The sequence below is a fragment of the Zootoca vivipara genome, chromosome 12 (genome assembly GCF_963506605.1).
Source record: "Zootoca vivipara chromosome 12, rZooViv1.1, whole genome shotgun sequence".
NCBI lineage: Eukaryota > Metazoa > Chordata > Lepidosauria > Squamata > Lacertidae > Zootoca > Zootoca vivipara.
The window spans coordinates 36,670,721-36,694,772 of NC_083287.1; the positions used below are offsets into that span (position 1 = coordinate 36,670,721).

A 24,052-nucleotide genomic window follows, 5' to 3' on the forward strand; every position below is an offset into this window, starting at 1 on the left:
TAAAATGCATCTCTGGGTTATTTGTGGGGCCTGCCTGGTGTTTTTACATGAGTAGAATGTGTCCTTTTATTTAAAATGCATCTCTGGGTTATTTGTGGGGCCTGCCTGGTGTTTTTACATGAGTAGAATGTGTCCTTTTATTTAAAATGCATCTCTGGGTTATTTGTGGGGCCTGCCTGGTGTTTTTACATGAGTAGAATGTGTCCTTTTATTTAAAATGCATCTCTGGGTTATTTGTGGGGCACAGGAATTCATTATATTTTTTCCCCAAAAAATATAGTCATTATTGTCCCCAGGTCTGAGGGACAGTGGTCCGGTCCCCTGCTGAAAAAGTTTGCTGGCCACTGGTCTATTCCAATGTCCTTGTCTCCCTCCCTCCCTCCCTCCCTCCCTCCTTAGCCTCTCTGCCCCTCTCCTGTTTCTCTCTTAAGTCAGGAGATGCAGCCTCCCATAGTGCCAGCGATCATAATTGATCCCTTTGAATCCTGAATGTGATGATGGGGCGTGGTGTGGAGTCTCAGGTGGAAGAGCAAATCTCTCATCCTTTATTCCATGATTCCTTTTCCTATGTATCACCAATATCTGTACCGGAGGGGGAAAGAGATGCTCTGCTGCACAAATGAATGCCTTCTTGAACTAGGTTGGATCTCACTCACGGTTTTCATACAAAGTACTTCCTATAACTAGCAAATATTTCCCTTAAATCGTTGTATGATTAAATTCTCAAACCATGATTTCTCCCAAATATCAAAGCTACATTTCATTTCAGGCAAACACAGGAGCATCGCAGATTAATAGCAGAAAATACTCACATTACTTTGGTGTTTACTGACTTCCATGGCATGCTTAACATCTGGAGGCTCCTTCATATGCGCATAACTTGACGTACCCTTTTCAGCATCATGTTTTTGCTTGTAGAGAACCTGTAAATGGTACATTTTATATGATACGTATCATGCAGGATATGAAGGAAGGTTAATCAGGGTTTCTTTTCTTACACCATTTTTATTTTCCCCTGTCATGCCTTTTCATAGAACTAAACTATGAAGATGCAAAGAACCAGACTCTCTCTCTCTCATCAATCTATATAAAATATCTCATTTGCCTTGACAATTTGTGAAGAAGCAAACTATAATCTACATTTTACAATTAGGTATCAAAATGTGTAGCAGAGTGATGTACAGTGGTGCCTCGACTTACAAATTTAATCCGTTCCGAAGGCACCTTCATAGGTCGAAAAATTCGTAAGTCGAAAATCGCCATTGGAAACAGAAAAATTCATAAGTTGAAAAACCCCTATCTAAAACCACCATGGTTTTCGTTCGGATGTCGAGAAATTCGTAAGTCGAGGTGCCACTGTAGTCAAAGACTGCATGCTTGCAGATAAAAGTAGACATTTAAACCCAAGTCCACACCCAAGCTGACTAGTACTCACTGAATAAAAGAAGTCAAAATAAGAATATTAAATTTTTCATTGAAAAACTGAAAGGCAAGACAAAAAGCAATTTAACTGTCCTTTGAAATACCAGAATAAACTGTTGGGATACATTGAAGCCAGATACCCTGTGGGAAGGACACTGATTAGTTTTTATGTTTGGGTATTGCCCTTTGCTTTTACTTAGAAGTCACCATTGGAAGCATCTGTATCCTTAAGGCAGGACAGAAACCACAAAAACTTCAAACCAAGAAGATACGTTCCAAAATCTCTTCAGTCATCTTCACTGAACCCAATGCATGCAAAAGACTGCAGTGGGCTTTGAAAAGGGACCAAAGCACGCAGATTGTTTCTTGCCCCAGGCAGAGTTGTCCATGTTGTTTTCTAACGTAAGGCTGAAATACTGTGTTTTTATTACTTTGGCTATTACATTTATCTATATACCTTTCATAGAATTGGCTGCATATAAGAGATCAGATACAGTGAACTGAAATGGTGTGTGGGTGTGTGTGCGTGTGCGTGTGCACAAAAACACTACACCAGGTTAGATCCAAAGTTTTCCTCCTCCTGTTGGAAAAAGGGAAGCTTTGGATTCAAACCAACTAGGTTTCTATTCTTGGCAATATGGTCCTCAATCAACAGGCATTTTACAATGAGCTCTTGGAATACAGGCACTCAAGTGGTATGTAACCTAATAGCAAAGATTGCAAGAAGATTTGAAAACATATTAGCCAAAAAAGGATTTGCAACTGGTAAAGATCAATGCAGATTAAAGCAAGCAAGTTTACAGCAGATCAGTAAAAGGAGGGTCTGATTTCTCACTTCACTACACAAAGATAATGCCCGAACAAAACAAATGTGAGATTCTGAGGACCATCGTTTTAAATATTGACTTTTTAAAATCTCCATACAGCAAAGGTTCTAGCTGTTTATTTTCAAAATAATGCACATCCGTAAGAGCCCCACAGTTTTGATATCAAAACTGCTGGGTCCACATAATTAATTTCAGACTTGGCCAAGGCCACTGTAAAGAATTTCATGGATGGGTGCAGAAAGATAAACAATACTATTGAGAAATTGCAAACAGAACTTACGATATTGCGAAGGAATGAGCTTTAATGGGATCTTATTCCTGAACTTTAATTTAGCACATAGCTCAAGAACTTCATAAAGTGGTTCAGATTCACCCCAATCTCATTTTGAATCCAAACTGAAAGCTGGCTGTGTCCAATCAGTTTTACTGAGCCAACATTTATAGATGTGAATATGTGCTTTTAATTAGTTGGTATGCCATAATATTTAATACATATTCAAGAAAGTTGAAAGTTCTGTTTATTCCAAAAATGGATTATACAGCTATGCCACCACTCTTTCTTCAATCTTGAATGTAGAACATAGGATTTTCACAATTCATCATATTCAGCAACATTACTTCAAGCATATTTGCCAAGAGCTTGAAGAAATGTTAGCTATAAAGAAGAAAATTGAACAGTCTGTTGACATGCTCTAATTTTCTATTTTCCTTGGGTCATTTTGTTTCCCCGATAAGGAACAAGCCTTGGAATTTTCTGTCAAAGTGATGGAATGTATGTGAATCAAAACCTTTGTCCTGGTTTTCCCCCCATCATTTCCTCATTCATTTATTTCAAGCAGTTTGTCTTTCATTGTGATATTTTTAAAATACTTTGAGGAGAGCAGGAAACCTGGAAATCTGTTTCCTTGTTTTCCAGAAAAACAAAGGACCTAACTATCTGTTAACTACCATATCACAATGCTCCAAAATATGATATTTATTCTGATACTGTTTTGACAGTATACAGACATAACAAAAAAAACCCATAGAAAATGGGTGCCCAGTAATTCTCTTGAAGGAAGAAATGTTGGTTTGCAAAATCTCTTTTTTATACGCAAGTCAGCTAGAATCCTCACAGCTATTTTGGTGCTCAGAAATTTGTTTACTTCTTCTAATGAATAAACAGTAATGCGAGTTAGGCTAATTGCTGATTAATCTCTTCAGTGCCACATTTGATGATCTCGTACATATCCTCATCTTCCTTGACCCCTCTGCTGTTTTGCTACAGCTGATTACCTTTTCTCTTCCTAATTATTTTTATAGGGAGAAGGTCTTCTGCTTTCTCTCAGCAATCTGTTTTTGGCTCTCTGCTATTCTCTTCCCACATAGTCTATTAGGGTCAACTTAGTAGTGACTAAGCTGCTAAAATGTTAGCTAGACTCTTGGGAAGATCTGTAGTTAGTTGGCAGGCCATACCGAAAGTGTATTTCTCAATTGTTCCTGGAGAAATGTGGCAAGTAGGCTGCGGCAGGGTTCTGTCCTGGACCCAGTGTTGTGTTAACTTCTTAATAAAAGACTTGGGTAAAGGAAATGGGGTGAGGTGATCATAAAATTTGTAGATGTTGCCAAACTTGAAGGTATAGCTAATGGGTATGCACACTGGCCAAATAACGAGGCAAATTTGGGAGATTAAAAGAGGTATTTCTCTGTAATATTGTTGGTTGTTGTTGCTGGCATCCATCTGACTTGAGAGGCAATGGAGTGCATCTCCAAGTCAAACAGCTGTGTTAGCAGCACCAAAGTGACCTCCTTGGGGCGTAATCCTGGGCAGCGGGTATGGAGGTCATGGCTTCCCCTACCCCTGGCTCTTGGTCACAAGCAACGTTTTTTAAAAACAAACAAACAAACATCAAATTTGGCACTAAGCAATATAATGTTCTTTCCATCTTCTGTGACAGTACTGTAAGTCATGGAGGACACTGGAGCCACAATAAATATAGAGAAAAAGAGCAAGGAAAGCAAGAGGGAGCAGAATATAAATATTATCATTTTATTCCCTCCAGCATATGTCAAACTTGTCTGTGCACGAACAGTGCACTTTTGGAAGATGCGAGTCTAGATGAGGGTGGTTTGGGAAGGGACAAATCTCAGCTCTGCTGTAAAACCACCATCTCCCCTTTCATTTTCCTTGCAGGCATAGTTTTTGGGAAACCCGACAAGAGGAAATTATTCCACTTTCCCTAGCTTTTGCAGCAGAATGCAATGATTTATGTTACAAATGGGAAATAAATGTGTCTGCAGGTTTTACATTTTCATGCTACATCTAATATATATTATGTATGTCCTCTTAAAGATGTGTGTTTCAGAATAAATGTTTTAATCGCAGTTTCATTATTTAATTTTTTAGGAATATGTTTTATACAGGGAACATCAAGACAGAGCTACACTAACAAACTTTATTTTAATCTTAGAGTCAGTTTTTTATTGTATCTGTTCTGTTGTATCACCGAAGCAGCGGGGGGGGGGGGGGGATGTACTATATAAAACTGTGTGCTATGCTGTTTTGGAACAGGGCCAGAAAAGAAATGCATTGACAGCCAGATAAGTTATGTTAATCTCATTTATAAATCAAACTAAGTATGTTATTTAAAAACATTCTGTAATTTACTGCTATCACAATAGAAAGCTCACTTAAACTCTTAACTCTTTGCAACCAGCAATTTTAAGAGACTGTATTGATTACAGATTTACCTGTTACTGTGCTGATCTAGATTGTTATAAGCTGTTTGTTATACATCTGTTTCTCACAACCGTGATTGCAATTTCCTGTTTCCGCCTGCTTGTGAATACTTAAGGTGTACAAATCAAAGTCTATTTTTCAAATGTCTTCAGATTTCAAGCAGTATCGCTAACAGCGAATGTTTTTCTCCCTTGCAAAAATCATAACTGCCTTTCTTAAAACAATTTATTCTAGGTTGAGATTTTTAAGGTCGCTCTTCCTGAATAACATACATATAATAAGGAATGAGTATGAAAAGTCTTGTTTATATTTTAAAAAAGGGTATGATTGTTCCTTCTTGGCACCTCAAATGAGACAGAAGTGAGATGGCTCATGTGAAAAACACATATTTGAATCCTAAACAAATTGTATAATTTCCCTTTTCTGGGTTAGGTGCTCAAATGTGTGGAGTGGCAGCCTGGCTTCAAACATTAATTGTCCAGAACCACTTTGATCTGGCTTATGAAGCAGGTTTGAGGCAGAAACTGCCTTGCTCACCCTGGCTGACTGAAACCAGGAGATAGTCAGGAATGTGCAAGCTTGCTGATTCCCCTGGATCTCTTATCAGCTTCCAGTACCATTGATCATGGTGGACCTTCTGGGTCTTCTGTCTGGATTGGGAACTGGAAGAATCAAGCTGCAATGGTTTTGTTCCTATCTGAGTGGAAGAATCCAAAAAGTGGTGCTAGGAAATGTTTACTCCACCCTGTGGTATGGTTGCAATGGGTGCCACTAAGTTCTATGTTGTGTCCTATGTCATAAGTGGAAGCAGAAGGCCCCAACAAGTACCCTAAAGGGGGGGGTGCTTTCCTCCATGTGCATAAGCATGTGCACCAGCAGGAAATGGATCAGGCTGCTTAAATATACAGCATACATATTTTTTAATAAAATTACTTTGCTCTGAAGCTGCGTAACTTCTTTTGCGAACACGCTGTCAATTGTGGCCGGCATCTGCTGATAGATTGAGTTGGAGAGGTCTTTCTTTGCACCTGCTTTGTATTGTGCCTAGAAGGAAGAGAAATAATGCAGCAATTATTTCAAACAGATTAAAAAGACATTTAGGATGAAAGGTTCAACATTACGCCTTTCGACAACTGGATATAAAAATAGATTTTGCCCATCTCTGCCGACAAATCTTTATAGACATACTGTATCTTTGAGATTCTGATTGCAGCATGAAAAGTTTTTGTGGTAAGCAGTTATCTTCACAGAATTTGTGGCAGACCCAGTTGAAAGAGTTAATGTAATAATTTTTTTAACCATATCTGCTCCGCTGGAGAGGCTCCCTTTTGTTTTCCAACTTTCATGATAGCCTCCACTCACCCACCCTGCTTCATTTCTGTTTACTGATCCTCTACAGACCAATCCAACTGAAGAACTCTATGTGATATATCCTACATGTGTTAGCCCCATGTTGTCCACCAGAGTTTAGTTTTCCTTGTGTTTGCTATATTAAATAAACATATTTTTAAAATAAATAAAAAGGGGAAAGTAGGGGGATGTAGGGGAAGGCATTTCTTTCACAAACATTCACAATTCTCAAATGTGCACAAAGTCTGGAACATATTTTGATGTAAAACCTTTATGCAAAACCACACACTCTACCCTGAATATTGTGGAATTTTGTCATACGTGTGTGTGTGTATTCACTATAAAGGTAAAGGGATCCCTGACAGTTAAGTCCAGTCGTGAATGACTCTGAGGTTGTGGCGCTCATCTCGCTTTACTGGCCGAGGGAGCCAGCGTACAGCTTCCGGGTCATGTGGCCAGCATGACTAAGCCACTTCTGGCAAAGCCAGAGCAGCGCACGGAAACACTGTTTACCTCCCCGCCGGAGTGGTACCTATTTATCTACTTGCACTTTGATGTGCTTTCGAACTGCTAGGTTGGCAGGAGCTGGGACCGAACAATGGGGGCTCACCTCATCGCAGGGTCTCGAACCGCCGACCTTTTGATCGGTAAGTCCAAGCAGCACAGTGGTTTAAAGCACAGCACCACCCGCACTGTATTCACTATAGTCTATAAATATTTATTGCATAAAGTCTTTCCAAAACAAATAATGTTGAAGTGGAATCAGTAAGACCCCAAGAAATCACACATAAAAACACAGAATGACACACATATTGAGTATCTATAAATAGACCAAAGCACCTAAATATTATGCACTAGCACCGAACAGATTTATACTTGGTACATCAGTAACGCATTAAATAAATTAAAATTGCTATTTGTATCCATTTTACAGATTACTCTCTTACACAATCTAACAATTCCATTTTTCAGCCAAACTTGGATTCTAAAATAATTCTAGAAAAAGAAGGTACCTTTTATCATATGTGGTGGGAATGCAAGAAAGTGAAAGGCTTCTGGGATATGATATATAATGAGATTAAGAAAATGTTGAAATATACATATGTTAAAAAAACCAGAAACATTTCTACTGGGAATTGTAGGTACAGAAATTAACAGACAAGATATTAAGCTTTTCCTATATGCAACAATGGCAGCAAAATTTTATTAGCACAGAAGTGGAAACAAAAGGAATTACCAACAAAGGAAGAACGGCAATTGAAGCTAATGGAATATGTGGAACTGGCCAAAATGACGGGAAGAACCCGAGAACAGCGGGACCAAACGTTCATCAAGGACTGGACCAAATTTGTAAATTTCCCAAATATTATGTGCCTTACCTCAGAAATAAAGGCAGAGATGTTTTTCATATGCTTTAGCTGAGGGGTGTCAGGTACAAATATGCACTTGCCTTTAGATTTTTCATATTCTCCTTTATAATGGACCTATAAATGGAGAAAAGAATATGATTGGAAAGGAGAAACAGAAAATAATATATTAGTGTGTGCATGTATAAACTGTTGGCCAGTGTAAACCTTGGTGTAGTGCAATCCAAGCAAGCAAGGTCTCACTGGGGGGCCAGGGTGCAGATTCCAACCAAGCAGATACCGAACCCACACTTGGGTTTGCTGTGGTCAATCCTCGCCCTCAAGCCCCTTATGGGGGACCCTATACTATGTTGATCAATGCCATTTCCACCCTCATACAATGTTCTTCCACCTATAATTTCACTGAGGAAAGGCAGGAAAAGCCCCAACCAAGTGCTAATCAGATTGAGAGAGAGAAATAAATTTCTGGCCCAAAATTGCTCAGTGAAGGCTCTAACCTGAGGGTGGGCATGTGGAAACCTCTCAAACAAAATGGCTGTGAGATCCAGGAGAAGCAGCCTTATATAGACTTTCCCCTCCGCTCTTCAGTAAGGGCTCATGGGAAAGCTTTTTTCCCTTAAGCCCATCACACAGAGAATATACTGAGTAAAACCTTGCCCAGTATTTTGCTGCAATCTATGGGCCACAGCGCTGCCTGGCAAAGGCGCCCCATGCTTTTAGCTTATATGTACCTCATTCAGAAAAGGAAACATGAAGCTTGAATCAGTGCTAGGAACTGGACATCAGAGAGATGTAAAGTGGCTAGATGAGGACACTTAAACATTTCAGTTATCCTCACTATGCTCATAATGGCAAAAATCCAACAGACTTCTATATTAAGCCAGTGAAAAGAGCTTTAGAAATCAATGATCTAGAGAAGAAGGTTATTCATGGAAGGTAATTTTGCTTCGTATTATCCACTGTGGATCTGACAAGTTTCAATTTTGTGTACAGCGGTGCCTTGACTTACAAATTTAATCTGTTCCGAAGGCACAGGTCAAAAAATTCGTAAGTCGAAAAACGCCATTGGAAACGCGATTTCCCATAGGAATGCATTGGAAACGGAAAAATTCGTAAGTCGAAGCAACCCCATCTAAAAATTTGTAAGTAGAAAAATCCCTATCTAAAACCGCAGCTGTTTCCTTTCGGATGTCAAGACATTCATAAGCGTGCGGCCATTAGCCCCATTCATAAGTTGAAAAATTCTGTTGTTGAGTCGTTCGTAAGTCGAGGTACCACTGCATGTGATAAAAGCAGCAACACCACCCAACTTAAGGCACAATCCTGTTAAAGTTAAGCACAATTAAGTCTCGTTATTTTGAACAGAAGACAGTTAAGCAAGTGACCAACCATGTCACTGAAATTAGTGGGTCTCAAGGGAAAACTAATACTATAGCCATGATACAGCCATAGTTAAGAATTTTCACATGTTCAAGATGGCTTCAGTATATTGTCTCAAGGCAGGTCAATATTGTTATCACGCTTTTACAGATGGTAGTGCTGAACCTGAGAGATTATGGTATGACCAATGGCTACTTCAGTGGAATCACAGTTGTGCTGACATTTATTTATTTAGTAAAATATTTTAATTCTACCTTTCTTTCAAAGAGAAATCCAGAGCAGCCAATAAAATCTAAACACATAAACAATCAAAACCAAACCAAAGGTGTAAAAACAGCAAGAAGGACCACCAATACAGACAGGTTATAGCAATTAGTCAGAAGGTTATAGCAAATAAGTGGAAAAACGCAGAAAAATTAGAGGTAAACCAATGGAGAGAGAAATGGAATAATATTATAATTTGAGAATACTTAATGGTGAAGATACACAGAATGAGAGGATTTAAGGTCAGTGAGAAAGAGGAGGACTGACTGGAGAAGTTACTGGATTATTTGGGTAGGTTTGAACAATTTGGGGTAATTAAAATGTTAAAAGCTAAATAAACTTTGCAGAATGTGAGTATATATAGAATTGTACATATGATAGATTTAAATATGTTTTATTGTTGATGTACATCCGATGTATCGGCAGCATGGGGGAGTTTCACGTTTGTTTGTCTGGGTTGTTGGTAATCGGTATAATATGAAAAATGATAAAAATTATTTTTTTTAAAAAAAGAAGAAGGACCACCAATAATAATAAAAAATGCAGTGCCCCAAAGGTCTTCCTAAAGAACCATATACTGTCCAAATGGCACAGACTATGCAATGAAGAAGCCAGTCATGTCTCCCTAGGGAGGGTATTCAGGGACTCAAGTGATATGACAAAAAGGAGTTCTCTATCTCAAACCCACCAAAAGAATGCCTGAAGCCAAGATTCATTTGCTCTGAAATGCACCAGCTCCATTTGAGCAATGATGTCCCAAAAAACAACATTCAGAGTTGTTGTGAAAAGGAGTCACTTATTGCTCAAATTGAACCTTCATGATGCCACTTTAAAGCCAACTTCTAAAAAAATTGGGCTACACATTATTTAAAACCCCATCAGAATTTGTTAATGTATTCTGAATAAGCTTCTACTAACAACTTAGAAACGTTGGGACACTTTGCAAAGAAAAGGGAAAAGTGAAAACAGCAAAAGCCAGTTTCACAATGCCGTTCTAAAGGGAAACCGCTAACCCTTTCACGAATATGCATACCGTAGATATTTTTCAGGAATAAATTGGTTCATTTCTACTCAGAACCCTGGATGCGTGCTTTTAAAATCTTGCCTAGCTGAAACATGACCAAAAATTGAATAAGGAATTAACACACTACTAAGAACCTTTACTTACATCACTTATCATTTCAGTGCACCTTCTGGCAAGTTCCATGTTTCTATCCTCAATAACAGGCTTAAGGAACACCTATAGAAGAAAGAAGGCATGCCAAAAATGAGTACAAATCACATAATGAATTCCCTGGCACTTTACAGAATGTATCAGAACCACCCACCTTTGCCTCAGAGTTCTCATCCTCCTCCTCACTTCCATTCTCCCTAGGTTCTTGAAACGGCATTCTCATTTCTTCCGTTCAGTTAGAAAAATGGCAAAGTTCAGTAAGGTAAAATAGCTTGCACTCTACAACTTGTTGAATGCCTATGCTAGTCTGCTTCTGCAGCGAGCTTAACATCCCCATGGTTTTTCCCTTATTTAGGCAGTCCTTCAAGGGTCTTATCTGAACAATTCAGCATGAGTGGAGTGAAAGGCATCACAGATGTCCTTGCTACAGTGACCTAAAAACAAAAAAACAAAAAAGAGTTAATACTTCCTTGCAACCAAGCTTGAAATATCTAAAACTGCACTTGAGAATATTGAGCTTTAAACAAAAGTCTGCCCCTTATTTTGTAAAAATTGGCAGGATTACAAAATTCTCTGGAGTGTGTATATGAACATACATGAGTGCTAGTTGTGCACGTGCGAATCCAAGTACACACTTGCAACAACACCTCAAAAATACAATGTTATAGGTTTGAGGGGGGACCGTCCTAAACCCTAGAAATTAATAAACTGTTTTGTTTTTTTATTTGGGGTATTGGAGTGTTTGGAGTATAATTTGGAGCCAGTGCCTCATCTGGGATAGTGGTGTTAGCATTACAAAAGGTATTGATGGCCCATCTAAGAGGAATCTTGGGCTTGGCCAAGGTTGCCAAGGTGGGGGAAGTGACAGGAAAAGAGTGTCTTTAGCAAGATGTGATGGGAAGAAGAAGGGAGAACAAAGGGAGGTATCTATCTTGGGCAGTCTGGCTGGGAGAGGTACTTTGGGCTCCTGCGCTTCTGTGAGGAACAAGCCCCTCTTGAGATGACTATGCAGGCCCGGCTCTAGGTATAGTCCCGGTGGCGTGGGGCGCTAGGGGGGGAGCTGCACGGCAAAGCCGCGCAGAAGCCATGCTGCGCGCTGCGAGGGCGCCGGAGCGATCTCCGCGTCTCAGCACCAGGGCGCCCGACCTGCTTGAGATGGCCCTGTGACTATGCTGTAAGATCTGGACTCCCTCCATCTAAATTCAGGTGTAAATATGTATTTAAAAACAACATGTATTTCTTAAAGCTACAACAGCCTCCGCCGCATCTTCAATTCTCCAAAGGAGCACAGAGCCTGGTTGAGGGCCAAGACCCCAGGAATCCCATGCACAGCTCAGCAGGAATCAGAGACCATTGACTAACTATGTCAAACTCCCACTGCTACCGTAATTACAAGAGTGTCTTGCATACGAACAGCAAACATAGCTTTCTGCTATTCCTACAAATTTCCCAGAAAGCTGTATAGTTCAAATACCCGGGGGGAGGGGGGGTGTAGTTGTACAGTAAACCTACATTACATTTTGACACATTTTCCCGAAAACTCCTGTCATTTTCAATGAAGGCAACCTGGTGGAAGTTACAATATGGTAAAAGCATACTAAAAATCTTCTAACATATACTGTGAAGAATTTTTAAAAAGCGGTTCTACAGAATGACTTTGATTGTACAATTAATACTGCATTGGGATACCAGCCAGGACAGCTTTTACAGTAGCCTTTGTTGGTGTTGTGGACTAAGTGCCTAAGTGCCGAGCTAGAAAAACTCTGTAGCTTGTCCTACTTTCCCTACTCTCCCTTTCCCATACATGAACTTGCTGAAGGTTCATTTTCCTGTGTTTACTTACGGTAACTGGGGTTGTTCTTGCTTTCTAGATGCACTGAAGATATCATTCCAAGAGGACACAGAGTACTCATCTGTGTGCTCGAGTTCTTGACACACCTTCCCAGAGCCTATCAAGGTGGCTATGTGCCCTACTTTATACAGCACTCTGTTTGAAGAGCTGACAAAATACAAGGAAGGGATGCTTGGGTCCAAGTCCAGTAGAACCAAACAAAGGGAATGCAAAGGCCTTGTGGTATAGCAGTTAAAGTGTTGGACCAGGACCTAGGAAACATCACTTTCAGTTTCTTGGTTTCCCATTATTCCAGCCTGAAAGTCTAGAATAATTTCTGCAACAGCTTGTGATTTTTTTTAAAGTCCTCATTAATTATTATTATTATTATTATTTATACCCCGCCCATCTGGCTGGGTTTCCCCAGCCACTCTGGGTGGCTTCTAACAGAAAAATAAAATACAGTAATCTATTAAACATTAAAAGCCTCCCTAAACAGGGCTGCCTTCAAATGTCTTCTAAAAATCTGGTAGCTGTTTTTCTCTTTGATATCTGATGGGAAGGCGTTCCACAGGGCGGGCGCCACCACCGAGAAGGCCCTCTGCCTGGTTCCCTGCAACCTGGCTTCTCGCAACGAGGGAGCCGCCAGAAGGCCCTCGGTGCTGGACCTCAGTGTCCGGGCAGAATGATGGGGGTGGAGACGCTCCTTCGGGTATACTGGACCGAGGCCATTTAGGGCTTTAAAGGTCAGCACCAACACTTTGAATTGTGCTCAGAAACATACTGGGAGCCAATGTAGATCTTTCAAGACCGGTGTTATGTGGTCTCGGCGGCCGCTCCATGTCACATTTTGATATGCATTTTTTCCTAATGCTCACACTTTTGCAAAGCAATGTTTTTTAGTATAATGCATTTTTGCATGTTATTTTCAACTATGCATTTTCAAATGACCTCTTTACCATACTATTTGCATTTTTAAATCTACATTACTATGTATTATGGAGAACTGAAGTGGAAATTTTGAACGATGGCTATGTTTAAGTCTGAATATTATTTTGGAAACTGCAAATTAGGTAAGTTTTTCCTCCATTCCCAGGTAGAAGGGCCCAATGGTACCATCACTAGGAATAGCTATTCCAGGCTCTGCAAGTACTTGACTGCCTAGGCAGATGACTACAATTCTACAGCTCATCACACTGGAGCACAGTTCTGACACTCGCAGTTCTTGTCCTGACATCCTTTCTCCACCAGTGCTTCTCCCCTGAAATTGCCATGCCCAGCTATTACTCTCCTGGTGAGACCTCCAAGGCTACAAGTAAACTTATTGAGAGAAAAATGGCTGGGGGAGGCTGTTTCAAGGACATGTTCGGCACCGCACTCCTTCGTACCTTTCACTGTAAATCTCCTCCACGTGGCTTTATAGGCTGTCAGCACAATTCACATGCTAACACATAGGCTGACCCTAACCCTGGAGAGAAACGAGGATGTCGTTCCAGAGAACTGACATAAAATGAATTGAAAATGCAATGGCTAGCAATAATTAGGTAAAGGGAAGTTAGGCTCCCTACGAAGAACGCTACCCAATAAGGAAACATGGTTACCTTGACAACAGGGAGATGATGATAAATATGGCTCTTTCTTGCAACCTCCTGAAAAACATAATTCTGCCTTCCCATTGTCAAATATCTATTTTACAGTTGCCATACTACATTCCAACACATGCAGCTGCAACAGCTCTGTGAGTACAGTTAGCATATTTTAGGATCTAAATGGCAATTTAATGCCGGTAAAAAAAAAAAGGTTGTATACCCAGCAATATATATTCATTTGCTACATAGAATGCTTTGCTTTGCAGGCACTCCTTGATTGAACCATATGAAACTTTAGGTTTCACAATTCATTGGGAGGGGCGGAATTATGAACACTCAAATAGAAACAGGCTTTTGTGCTGCATAGTTCAGGAACACACAGTGTAAGCTCAAGAGATAACATGCATCAAAATTTCCAAATCAAACCTGAAAGTATAAGGCAGTATAAGGCAGCTTCCTCTGCTCCTGGCATCTCTATGAAGCCATGGGACTATCCGCCCAGTGTCTCATGAAACATCACACTGTAGATGTCTTACAATACTTCAGTTTCAAAAACTGGATTTGGGGCTACAGAATCCAGACTCCTGCCCTAGGGCATTCTATGCACACAAGGCTTTGGATTGTCACCCTTCATGGGAGCAGAGCTCTGATTGGCTGGAGGGTTAGCATGCTTTTTGACTTCGTCCTGAATGGGATCTAAATCATGAGTTTTCATTGATTAAATTGGCTGTTTTGGTCATAAAGGAACTTTGGTAGAAGAGCCAGCGCAGATATGGCTTTTCAAAATGGCCTTCAGCTCCTATTTTTTTCTAAGGGTAAAAGGTAAAAGGGTAAAGGACCCCTGGGCAGTTAAGTCCAGTCAAAGGTGACTATGGGGTGTGGCGCTCATCTCGCTTTCAGGCCAAGGGAACCAGCACTTGTCTGGTGCTTGGCTGTGCCTATTTTGTGATAGGCTGCCCTAATGCAAAGTGAAGATTATGAATGGTCTGAGGCCAAGAACATCTCTGAACAAGGTAACAAGTTTGGTGACCCTCCATCACCCATTTACTACTGCATGAAATTGACATATATCTGGTTACTTAGTAATGAGAGATATAAAATGTAGACATTGAATGCAACAGATCAAAGAGAGAGAGGGGAAGCCTCAAAATGGCACTACCTGTCTTTTTTTCTCTCCCCACCCTCCATCTGTCTTTCTCGTGACCAGCTAGCAGCAAGCAATCTAAGGACATCTGCCAAGACTGGAACAGTAGGCTACCAAAGTCAGCCAAAGAACCCAATGGTTTTAAGCTGTTCTCCTATTGCTTTCCATTCTGCTTCAGAGATGCCACCAGATTTGAGAGCCTTGGACAAGGAACCCTGCGTGCCACCTCTGTGCTGGTCCACCTCCTTGCCACCTTCACTGGATTGGCCACCCTGCTCTTCTCCATTACTCCTGCTATTGCTACCACCCCTGATGCTTGCTCTTTTGGGTGGCTGGGGGGTGTGGACTGAAGTGTTGCACTGGTTAAGGCCCCTATATTTTTAATTCTCCAAAATGCCGGTAGGCCCGATGTGAATCCTATGACATTTCTGTGGAAACAATGGAGTGTGGGTGGCTGCAGATGGCGCAGCACATAACTTTATTTTCTAGTGCACATAGTGACTTGCTGGCACCCAATCATTTCAGGTGTGGGGGGAGACTTTAGAGTCACTTTTTTGCTGTAGACACAGACAACTTTCTCACCTAAAGAAGGAGAGCTTGCACATCTTAAGAGTACTGGGCATACTTTGTACTGAAGTATTGAAGAGACAGTGGGTTGACTTTCTTTGGGGATAGCAAGCTTAAAGCTAAATGTGCTTTAGGCAGTTTAGGTGGCAGGGGACTCTTTAAATAATTTAGGGATCTGTCATGGTTTGCTCTGGTGTGGATCTGTCATGGTATCTCATGACTGGGCAGCTGTTTGTTTAGTAGAGGGATAAGACAAGTTTATAATAAGGGACTTGTTCTCTGCCAGATAATGTAAAAGATTCCCCATGGGCATCTTTTTGAATTTTCTGCATCTGTAATGCATATGGAGAATGTACATTAACTTTTAATTTCATGGCCCTTTTGGCCCTAGGTGCATGTGTATAGTTTCATAGGTCTGGAAAAGCAAGCTCTAGCCCACAACCGTGATTGCCACAATAACTCTGTTAATTTTCAAGGTGCCACAGGTTATATTTCCTGCAACAGGTCAATATGGCAACACCTTCAGAAGTTGTCTTGAATATTATCTACCACCATATATTATCACATATTAAGCAAATTAATATGGGCACAAGCAGCACAATAACGTTTAGTGTAACATGCAGCTAGTTTCGCAATTCAAGCATTTACATTTTACCCCGGAGGAAAGTGTTCCATCTCTCTAACAGCAGCCGAGTGTCAACTTGCACTCTTAAACATGCCAGGAGTTGGGGTTTTTTAGTTGGTTTTAAAAATAAACTGGTGCTGTGGGGAAATCACTAAAGAAAGAGTTTTAATGGGGCAACCTAATCAAGACATATTTGGGGTCTTTGTACAATTTATTAATCCATACCCTACCAGTTACTGAACATCTCTGCTCCAGTGCTCGGTAGAACTTGGCAGCTACAAGACAGAGCAGTCAGGACTCAATAAGAACTAGAATTAGCCTTGGAACCCGATTTCTTATCTGGGGCACATACAGTGCATAGATAAAGTACCTGGCACCTGCAAGACGTGTTCTCTGCAACTGAGTTATGGGCCTGTGCAGAGAGCTTTTCCTCCTTTCATATAGCAGCCATGACATTGGTGGAGGAGAATGTGATTCATTTCTTAATTTTCCTGAGATACTAGCCTATTGGGGCTGCCGTCTTCTGCTCTTGGCACTTGGTCCTTTTTCATCCGTGAAAGATAGGAAAGTAGACTAGGCATGTCAAAACTAAAGAGACCACAACCATAATCTTAGAGTGGTGTGATGCACTAGGAGGGCTCTGCATAAATACGGTAGTTTTTTCATTCAGCCATAACCTGGGTGAACCATCCTATGAAGCAGCGAATTCTGAATGAACCATATGGAAGTACCTTTAGGTGCTATCTAAAATGAACAGCTCAATGAGCGACTTTCTCAAACTGTAATTAGCTTAAGATAGTTTTATGTGATTAAAAAATGTGCATTTATTCCAAACATTTGACCTAATATTTCAAACTTAGTTGGTTACTGCATTAAAACACAATATGTTAACGAGAAAATTAAATTTAAACCGTGTGGAAGGTGGTAGATCTATTATTGACCTGCTACAATATAAAATACCAGTTACTGTATTTTGCTTTTTATAAGCTTTCATTTGGGGTTGGGACTTTCTTGCTTTAATTTACAGAACACTCTACTTGTGATGCACTGCTGTTTACAGCTGTCGATGCTTTTGAAAGCATCTGGGTTGATAAGTGCAAATATGAAGCTATACAATTTTCTGCCTATCCTTAATTTCTAGCTTGCGTTTGGTGACATTAGCTGTGGAGTGGTTTAAATTACTAACATGGTGAAGTAGGGTTATTGCATGTTAGATTTAAAAGTGTGTTAGGAAATGAAATAAAGCTCCATGTTGGGAAAGGTATGTATAAATAAGATTTGACGTTTCCCTCTTCTGCCTCCTGGCAAAGCCTCATGCCATTTTGATTTACAGATTATTATCTCTGGGGTTTTGATGAGACTTAAAAGTCGCCTCTCGTGCTCTAGAAAAATCCACAAAGCTCATTGGTACAGATTCAAACCAGCCCCTGGCGCTAGATAGTTTTGTGGGTTTTTTTAACAGAAAGGCAGACTCTGGCTGCCTATGAGATCATCAGAAAGATAAAAGCCTAAAAGCTCATCCAAGTTATGCCCTTGGCCCTCCTGGAAATTAACTTTCTGGTGACAGCCTGAATATGTAAACCTTAATAAATAAGCTATTGGTTTGAAAAAAAGAATCTGTCCTACTTCATCTTGTCACTTGCAGCCTATATTGGATTGCATTTTTGTGTCACCTTATCTGTTCCCCCTTATTCCTTTTCTTACTGCCACAAGTTCATATTCATACTATGCTTATCTTCTTCCATTCCTGCCATTCTCAGCGACTGGAACAGTCTGTCTCTCACTCAGTGCAGATGCTGTTCCTCCTTCTAAAAAACCTTGCTCCAATCTACCACAGGCTCTGGCTGCAGTCAGATCATTCGTTTATTTTTAAAGCTTGAATTTCTATTGCATTGCTGTACAGAAGTCTCTTAATGTTACAAATAACAGACCAAAAGAAAAAGCCAAACACCATGGCTTTAGATGAGACTATAAAATTATTTTATAGTTCACATAGTTCACAAAGACATGCAGCCATGAAGTTGCCCGATAATGTAGACCTACTCACAGTGTGCTCAACCCTTGCGGGCAAAGACATGAGGAATGACAAGACACAACAACTTTCTGGGATTAAAAATTGGTCACAACTTTATTGATTAATGATGTAGATAAGCTTTGACTTAGGCATTGGGTGTGTATCCATTATCAGCCTCCAGAGGGAAGGCTGAGGATTGGACAGGGCTATGGCTGCCACTTCAAGATGCAGGTCAACTAAGCTGGGCCTCCCCTTGCCACTACTCAAAGTTCTATGGCCCTTCTGCTCCGCACGTGGCTTCAGGACAGAAACTTCCAATCAGACCCCTTTACCGGGGAACGCTGAGATCAAACCTGCTTTAGGTTGGGGTAATACACTAAATCACCTCAGATGCAGAACTGGACTAAGGATTCCACCCAATGCCTTATCCACTGAAAGTACCGTTAGTGGTGATTGCTATGAGGAAAAAACCCCAGCAGGCCCGGCCCCAAATACAGTGAGTACCTTAAACCACAGCAAGGGTTTTGGTTTTGTTTAACCCTTGTATACATGTAGGGTGGGCAAATGGGTTGCTTTTCTGTCGACTTAGCTAAGGATCTCCAGCACAGCCAGCTTTTATTCCCTGGCAGCGGACCGTAGTGAAGACTTGCTCCCTCCAGTCTGCTGCCAAAGCTCCACCCACCCAAGGCCCTGAATAGGTGAAAATTCAAACTGTTCCCTTGGCAGGCTATCCCAGGAGGAGCCATCGTGGCTGGCCACACAGCAGCCCAATGATTGGCCGTGAGGGCAAAGGTCCACGATGGGCCACAACCAGAGGCACCCCAAACTGGATAAGCACCACCTGTCAAACCACTGGTCTATCCATCACAGTACTGACTACTCTGTCAGGGGAAAAGGTGGGATATAAATATTATAGCAACAAAAACTCTGCAAGCGGCATTCCAACATCTCAAACAAAGAAAGGTCTCTCTCATCACCTGCTACCTGATTCTTTAAACTAGGCAAGCCAGGGATTAAACCTTGAATGCAAAGAATGTGCTCTGTGTGCACAAACATGTTTAGGGCTTTGTTAGCCAAACATTTTAAAGGAACTTATGATCATTTAAAATGCCTCATGCAACATAAAACTTATATAAGATGTTATTTCTAAAAGCACAATAATTATGCGGTACTATCTCTACCCAAACAGTAGCTATAATATCTGGATAATTATGAGAACTTTCACCGTATTATAAAATCCATCATATGAAAACTGGAAACCATAGAATCTAAGTGCATGACATCATGAAAAGGATCAGCAGGGTGAAGGCATGTGTAATGTCTGCTTCAGTATTATTTCATGTCTCATCCTAGCCCTACCACTTACAAATCAGACAGGGTCAAGATGTAACAGATTAATGCTTTTTCCATCAAATTGCAAAACACTTTATGCTTTTCATTAGCTACCGGTAAATCTAGGGCATTTGTTTAAGTATTAATGTTCTCAAAATAAAGTTAATACTATGGATTTACAGCCCTGTGTAAATATACCATCTGCATTTACACATACTGTAACTCTTAAGCTGTGTCTTGTTTTAACTATGCTTTGTTCACAGATAAACAAACAAGCCAAAGCTTACTTTTCCTAGGCTTGATTTGTTTTCTAGCTGCTCCTGCCTATAGCTTGGTGAGTATCTAGAATGGGGTGGCCAAACAAACCATGGTTAACCAAGCCTATGGGTTGGGGCATAATGCCAAACCAGAATTTAAACCATGCATGGTTCATAAGCCAACCACAAACCTTGGCTTCACATTGTGGTTTGTTGCCAGAATAAAATCCATGGTTTTTCTGTTCAGTTGGGTTAGACATTGAAACAAATCACCGTTTGGTGAAACAATGCATGGCTTTGATGAACCAGGCCAGTCTCTTCATCATGTTCCTTAGAGCGCCTCATGATTCCTCACTCAGACCCACAAATCCCATTTCTCAATTATAGATGCACAATGAACTTGTTGCAATATTAGGAAAACTCTTCCATCACCAAGCTCGTTTATGCCATTGATAACATGAATTTTATCTGTCAATGAAAAGACAAAACAGTCCAGTTTGAAAACTATGGCTTAGTGCAAACAAGCAGGTTCCCAAAATAAAATTATGGCCAGCTGCTGCTGTCATACTACCCAGAGTTAAGCCATGGTTTGTCTTAGCATTACCTTTTAATCATGAACAATCTTTGGCTATATATGATGTCAGGCGATGGACAAGTGGGAAGCCTTTCCCACCAGTCAAATGTGGCCCACTGAGAGTTTGTCTGGTCAAAAGTATTTCTCCACCTGTATTCTGTAATCTAGTTTTCACTACCCTAAAACACAAAACCAACTCATTTGGAGGAGCTTATATAAAGCCCTTATTATGGTTGAATAAAACCATGGTTGGATCAGTCTCGTCTGAGAACACAAATATTTGTCTCACTGGTGGGACTGGAAATGTCTGTTCCTAAATGCTCCTGAAGCAGAAGTAAACATTTGAATTTTCCTGGGGATTTTCCTACTAGTCAACAGTTGCTCTATTGATAGCTTTGCTGATCTGAAGAATGACAGACTAGGCTACTGGCTTCCCCTCAGTTACTGCCACAGATCCTCAAATATTTGATGAACAGTTAAAATACTAGTGACAGCCCTTGAGATATTTGAAGACGGCTTTCATATCTCCTCTAAGTCTCCACAGGCAAAACATACCCAACTCCCTCAACCATTCCTCATAAGGCTTGGTTTCCAGAACCTTTATAATCTCGGGCATGCTCGTCTGCATGCCTTTCCACTTGTCAATATCATTCTTAAATTTTGGTGCCCAGAATTGGACACAGTACTCCAGGTGGGGGTCTGACCAAAACGGAATAGAGAGGTACTATTACTTCCCTTGAATGCTTTGCCCATTGTTACTGTTGCTTATTCACTTTTGCTAATACATTTCATAATAGTCCCACTCAGTATCCACTCAGAACAGCTTTAATGGAATTATACCCACAGAATTGATGTCGGAAAACTAAATATATGAACAAAAATAGGCTGAATTACATACTAAAGTAGAGAGTCCTTAAATACTTCTCAATTGAGAGAGGAGCCCTGCATAGAAACATCTCCATCTGCCAATCAGATAGAGAGGTATGCTAAAAAAAATATTTCCCAGCACCACTGGTGCACAGATTGACAGGGCCAAGGATACAAACCACAGGAAGAGTGGTAAATGAGATTGCAGGTCAATATTTTAACTTCTGGTCCTTTTTTTGGTCAATCAGTGAACCACATGTGTCCCCCTCCAGATGTGTCTGCTCCTAGGGCCTCACAAATTACCCCACCACCAGCCAGGCAACAAGCTACTCAAGTAAGCAGACCTTTTGCTACATAGAAGAATACAGTCCACACTAGTTTATTTACTCAAGTTTGGAGACGTTGCATCTGCTGTGTTGGCAAGGCATTAACAATTTCTAGGATTGTAAGAAATGATACATTTATATTATATCCTCTCTCATACTTAGTAGCGTTTTCTCTTAAACATTTACAAGATCTACAGTTCAGCTGGGAGGCAATACTACATTCAAAATAAATACAGTCATACCTCGGTTTAAGTCCGCTGCGGTTTGAGTACTCTCTGTTTGAGTACTCTGCGGACCCAGAAGTCTTTACTTCCAGGTTCCGCGGTGCGCGCATGTGCATTTAAGTACTTTTCGGGGAGCAACCAGCTCCCCAGAACCAATTGTGAACTTAAACTGAGGTACCACTGTAACAGTTTTGTGCAGCAATTTTCTAGTATTCTACAACTTTCATAGGTAACAACATCTCTTAAAATACCCCTATTTAAAATCATATTTTCATCCTACATATAAAACACAGGTATACAGTGAAGAACCTCAAGCATGCCTACAGAGGCTTATATTCGCTTAAACAGAGCTAGGGTGAAATACTAACATCCCAGTGCACTTTTTATTTCAGATTTTACCGAAAAGTAGACATACAACCTACTGTTGGTTTCCCTGCCTTCTGTCCCAATAAGCATCAGTCCCAATAAGCATCAGTCTACACTGGATTTCTCCTTTCCAAAGTACCCCCCCCCCAACTAATATTTGCATACTGTACTAATACTGTAGAAAATCCAACTTATTTAAAAGAAAACACCATTATGACCTCTAAAAGTAAAAGCACACCATATTTTGTTTTAATGGATTCATAGTAGGCCCCCCATTCTCATCTAAGAAAACTCACTTCTCTAACTATGATCTTTATATTGTATGTAATTTATATTGCATTTTGCTATACTGTATCTTGCAGCGACCTTAAAATCTCATCCCTGTCATATTTTAAAAGGAAGGTGTTCTGGCCATTTAACCCTGTTACAAAGTGTATCAAAGAACCAAGACTAATAAACAAACAAAACAAAGCTGGCACATTCAAAAATCTCCATTCGAAGTAGAAGAATGACTAGGAATCCAGTATTATTCATCTATATTTCAGCATTTTAAACACAACAGAAATGCTTTCCCAGTCACTAGGCAGATGATGAATCATAAAAATGCAATAAATAACTCCAAGGCCAAGGCAGGCATAGCAAGCTAGCAGCTGGAGGAAAAAACATTTTACTTTCTCCACCCTCCTCTTTTGCATGCTCCATTATGCTCCTCATGAGCTCCTTTGCTGACCATGAGGAGAAAGGGAGGAAGACTGTGGTGTGGCAGGTAAGAGGGCAGCACATTCCAAAGATGAAGGTTGGGGGGGGGGCATCCTACATAATTCATGCTCTCTCTTGCCCTTTAATAGCACCTCAGGTAGTTCAGCGAGTTCACAAGCATTAAAGTAAAGGGACCCCTGACCATTAGGTCCAGTCGTGACCGACTCTGGGGTTGCGGTACTCATCCCCTCATCTCGATCTTGCGTGGATTCAAACCGCCGACCTTCTGATCGGCAAGCTTAGGCTCTGTGATTTAACCCACAGCGCCACCTGCAGCTCAGGTAGTTCAGTGAGTTCACAAGCATTAGGCAAGTCTAAACCACAGCTCCCAGCTCCTGCCAACCTAGCAGTTCAACAGTCAGGGGTCCCTTTACCTTTACCTTACATAAGTTACTGTGTCCCTTACTACGTACTACAAGCTTGCCAATTGGCAGAAAGACGTTCATATCTGCACTTCAGTCCCTGTTCACATAGAAAAAGCTGGCCTTGATGTTAAAGGGGGAGCTGCGTGAGATTCAACTGACTGTGGCTGCTCTGTGCAACAGAATGCCTTCAGAAAAAGTTAAGTTTATAAAATCCCTGAAAGGAGTCATACAGCCAAAGCAAGCTAACAAGTAAAGATGCAAGCTGTTCACGCTACAAGCAAGATGCAGTACTCAGAGCAACCGCTCTGGCCAAAGTGAGAATTATCTGAATAATTCAAACACGTTGCCAAAATGTTCTACTCTTACCGGTACTCCATGCTAAAGATTAAGACATGCAATACTATTTTAGTGAAAACAACTCATCCAAAATTTAAGAATATTTCATACAACTCCCTTAATTCTTTCCTGTTGAAAACATAAGATGATTTCTGTGCATTTTATAACTATTAGGCCTTTATAAGAATATTATACAGCTATATCCAAAGATCTTAAGGCAAAACCTCAATAAAAATGCACAGACCACTGTAATTAAAAATATATTTCAACCCATCATAAAACTGTAAAAAGGTAGAGGTAAAGGACCCCTGACAGTCTGGGGTTGTGGCGCTTATCTCGCTTTACTGGCTAAGGGACCAAAGTTTATCCACTG

The 24,052-nt window shown here is 40.6% G+C and overlaps 1 protein-coding gene across 14 annotated transcripts in view; it reads right to left on the minus strand.

The window, feature by feature from the left end:
• The window catches only part of NEBL (nebulette), a 144,053-nt gene that overhangs the window by 48,254 nt on the left and 71,747 nt on the right, over positions 1–24,052 (minus strand). For 11 of the 14 annotated variants that reach the window (XM_060280808.1, XM_060280812.1, XM_060280809.1 and 8 more), the window contains 5 exons: positions 10,658–10,937; positions 10,498–10,569; positions 7,698–7,802; positions 5,902–6,012; positions 813–923 (listed from right to left, as the gene is read on the minus strand). The exons of the other annotated variants lie outside the window; for them this stretch is intronic. In XM_060280808.1, coding sequence (XP_060136791.1) covers positions 813–923; positions 5,902–6,012; positions 7,698–7,802; positions 10,498–10,569; positions 10,658–10,726 — 468 coding nt within the window. In that variant the 5' untranslated portion in view covers positions 10,727–10,937. The remainder of the gene's footprint in view (positions 1–812; positions 924–5,901; positions 6,013–7,697; positions 7,803–10,497; positions 10,570–10,657; positions 10,938–24,052) is intronic. 14 annotated transcript variants of the gene reach the window in all.